General features: G+C 39.0%; 1 protein-coding gene across 1 annotated transcript; it reads left to right on the forward strand.

The window, feature by feature from the left end:
* Positions 1-1,820: 1,820 nt before the first annotated feature.
* Positions 1,821-2,744, forward strand: LOC130836922 (olfactory receptor 7G1-like). Its single transcript, XM_057709578.1, has one exon. The coding sequence runs from the start codon at positions 1,821-1,823 to the stop codon at positions 2,742-2,744; it is 924 nt and encodes a 307-aa protein (XP_057565561.1).
* Positions 2,745-3,529: the final 785 nt, after the last annotated feature.

The following is a 3,529-nucleotide window of genomic DNA, read 5'->3' on the forward strand; positions in this document are numbered from 1 at the left end:
ATCCCTCTTGAACCTCTCTCCCACCCCCACTCGCCATCCCACCCATCTAGGTCACAAGTAAACTGATAATCTAGTATGTGTAAAAATCAGTTCAATCTTTGGCACATCTCTTTTTATTATGTGGTTGAGAGTTTTTTCACATATCAATTTCCCTTTCTCTTAAATAGACATTTGTGGTATTTCAAATGAACTGTGTTTCTTTTTCTTGTTAATTTATATGTTATTTATATAATTTCAACTCAAATTTCCCTAAAGTAAACAAAAATGCACAGCAAAACTACTGTGAAAAAGTTGGAAAAGATGGTTGTGAAACCTAAAAAATGAGTAACAGATTTTTCTGTATTGACCAGAGACAGAATTGTCCAGGAATAAATGATTATGTACTGTGTAAATACACACAGTGCAGATTAAGTTTGAGGAAGCATTAGTGACCATGAGAGTGAAAAACTTCTGAGTTTCCAATTTTATAGCAACATATTTCTAAAAGATACTATTTATATCCACATACATAAATGTATTTTCACATCTATTATTGGTATCAGACTTTGTGATGTTATCGATTAGGTGGAGAGTCCTTCGCTAGTACCTACAAAAAGAAGATGAATCCAATTAGGAAGGATGATGTGTCCATATTTGTGAAGAATTTGAAAGGGAGATGAGCAGTCCCAGGTGGAGAAAAGTATAAGACATGCATCTGGTCTCACAGGGTCAAGGAAGCAGCCACCCTGATTCCTCCCTTCTACAGTCTTGGTCTTTACAGATTTTCACTGTCCTGGGATCACAGTGACAATAAAATTGTTTGTCTAATGAGGAGCTTTGGAAATTGAGCCTCTAGAGATACAGAGACAGAATTCTGCCTGTGACCACCTCATTTAACAATGCTTCCTGTTAAAAGTTGTAGCACACATGAGCATGCTCCCATAGGTGATCCCTCTTGCCCAGGAGCCCTGGTCTCACTCAATCCTTCTGCCATTCCTGAGGACACATCTCCTATATGGCATATTCACAGGAGTTGTCAAGCATCATTCCAATGTGATGCTGGCCAGGTAATCTAATGTCCCTCGGTGAATGTTTGGAAATGACGGTAGGTATTTTGCAATAGGTTCATCGAAGGGAAGCTGTGAAGAGAATGCGTACATCAGATGGTTAGAACTAAGTCATCCATGGTCCTCCTGCCTGTCTGTCATCTTCTCCACATGTTCCTTGGTACTTTGCACCAATACTCAAGCATCTCTTATTTACTAATATTGTGCTCACTCTACTATGACCGGGACCATTTCTTCCTGAGTAGAAATCTGCCTCTTTTAAAACAGGCTGAGTGTTATAAAATTCTCTGACATTTGCTTACAATCTTGTGGTGAGAGGGCAAGAAATTTGGTAAAGTTCACTTTATCATCCTATTGCTAATTCTTGACATACCTATGTATTCTCGCAGTTGCCTGCCCCTGAGGTCTCAGGGGATCCAGACAGAATCTTCAAGCAGTCTCTGTCTGTTTCTCTTTATACAATTACCAAAAGTTTTAAATAATCAGAACAATGTATGTAGTGTAATTTTTTTAAAATGACAACCTGTTAGGCCCTTTCCAGAATTAACATTTGTTGACACTGCTATATCAGGTTCAGGTTTTTTAACTGAAAAAAATTTTAAAGAAACAAAATAATCTACATACATGAGGCACATCTTTTCAATCGTCCTCTTTCAACCCCCATCCCTTACACCCAAGATAGGTTTCCTTCTGGTGATGCTCCTCCTTCTGGTCTAGAAAACGCACATTTGATTACCTTGTCACTCCACCTTTTCTATCGGATTCGTCAACAATATGGAACAGAGAAATAAAACACGTGTTTCAGATTTTCTTCTCATGGAAATGACAGAGGATCCAGAGCTGCGGTCCCTCCTTTTCAGCCTGTTCCTTTTCATGTACCTGGTCACCGTCCTGGGAAACCTGCTTATCATTCTGGCTGTCAGCTCTGACTCCCAACTCCACACCCCCATGTACTTCTTTCTCTCTAATCTGTCTATTAACGACATCTGTTTAAGCACAACCACTATCCCAAAGATGCTAGTGAACATCCAAACACAGAATCAAAACATCACTTACACAGGTTGCCTTACACAGATCTGCTTTGTCCTGGTGTTTGCTAGTTTGGAAAGTTGTCTTCTGGCAGTAATGGCCTATGACCGCTATGTGGCCATTTGTCATCCACTGAAGTACACCGTCATCATGAACTCCCGCCTGTGTGGTCTGCTAATACTACTCCCCCTGTTCATTCTTATTGTGGATGCCCTCCTGCACAGTCTGATGCTGTTGCAGCTGACCTTCTGCACAGACCCGGAAATCCCCCTCTTCTTCTGTGAAGTTGTTCAGGTGATCAAGCTTGCATGTTCTGATACCCTCATCAATAATATCCTGATATATTTGGCAACTAGCATATTTGGTGGTATTCCTGTGTGTGGAATCATTTTCTCTTATGCTCAAATAGTGTCCTCTGTTTTGAGAATGCCATCAGCAAGTGGAAAGTATAAAGCTTTTTCCACTTGTGGGTCTCACCTCTCAGTTGTGTCCTTATTCTATGGGACAGGTATTGGAGTGAACATTAGTTCTGCTCTTACTAACTCTTCCAGAAACACTGCTGTGCTCTCCATGATGTACACTGTTGTCCCTCAAATGATGAACCCCTTCATCTATAGCCTGAGAAACAGGGACATGAAAGCTGCCTTGAGAAAGCTCATCAGTGTCTAGGACACCTCTTCTGTGATGTTTCATCTGCTTTGTACTAGGTTTTCTAGAATCAGTCAAAGTGATAGAAAAACTGAGCAAACCACAATGCCTGGTTCTTCCATCACCAAGATCTTTGACAATGTCTATATAACATAATGAAAAGCTCATTTTAACTTTGAGTTGAAACTTCACTTGCTCTTTGTATAGCTCTGTGATGTTTCAGAAATAAGTTCCATTTTCTAAGTGCAATTATTTTTAGTAGTTTCATAGAGATGAACGTTAGGCAGGGCTTATAGATATTTTTTGAGCATTCACAGAAAATGAAAAATGAGGAAGTTGGGTGGGTCAGGGAGAGGATCCAAAGAAGTATGAGGTTGTAGAGACATGAATCCTCTACTTCCATAGATACCACCATTTGAATTGCACCTCAGAAATAAGCCTACTGTGAGTCACTGGATGAGCTGATTTTTTAAATATCTAATTCAGTAATTTCCAAGACTCATCAGCAGTAAACTATATCTGTGTAAAGGCGCCATCAGTATCCACTACACTCAATTCCATGACTTACAAAATTGCTACAATTTGATTATCTCAGTGATTTGAGATGATTATGAATCATTTGTCCTTTATCAGTGAGAAAGCTTTTGTTTCTACTAAGAATAAGAAACTTCGACCTTAATGGACACAGCAATATAGAGATTTAAATTCTTTTTTTTTTCTTTTTTTTTTTTTTTTTGAGATTTAAATTCTTGACCAGGGAATCAGAGGTAGAGAATGTAGAAGAAAGTTCATTTACTTCTCCTTGC

This window comes from Hippopotamus amphibius, chromosome 15 (assembly GCF_030028045.1).
Source record: "Hippopotamus amphibius kiboko isolate mHipAmp2 chromosome 15, mHipAmp2.hap2, whole genome shotgun sequence".
Classification (NCBI taxonomy): Eukaryota; Metazoa; Chordata; class Mammalia; order Artiodactyla; family Hippopotamidae; genus Hippopotamus; species Hippopotamus amphibius.

Excerpts from the sequence above, each read along its gene's own strand:
- LOC130836922 (XM_057709578.1), top strand. The coding sequence starts at position 1,821 with ATGGAACAGAGAAATAAAACACGTGTTTCAGATTTTCTTCTCATGGAA.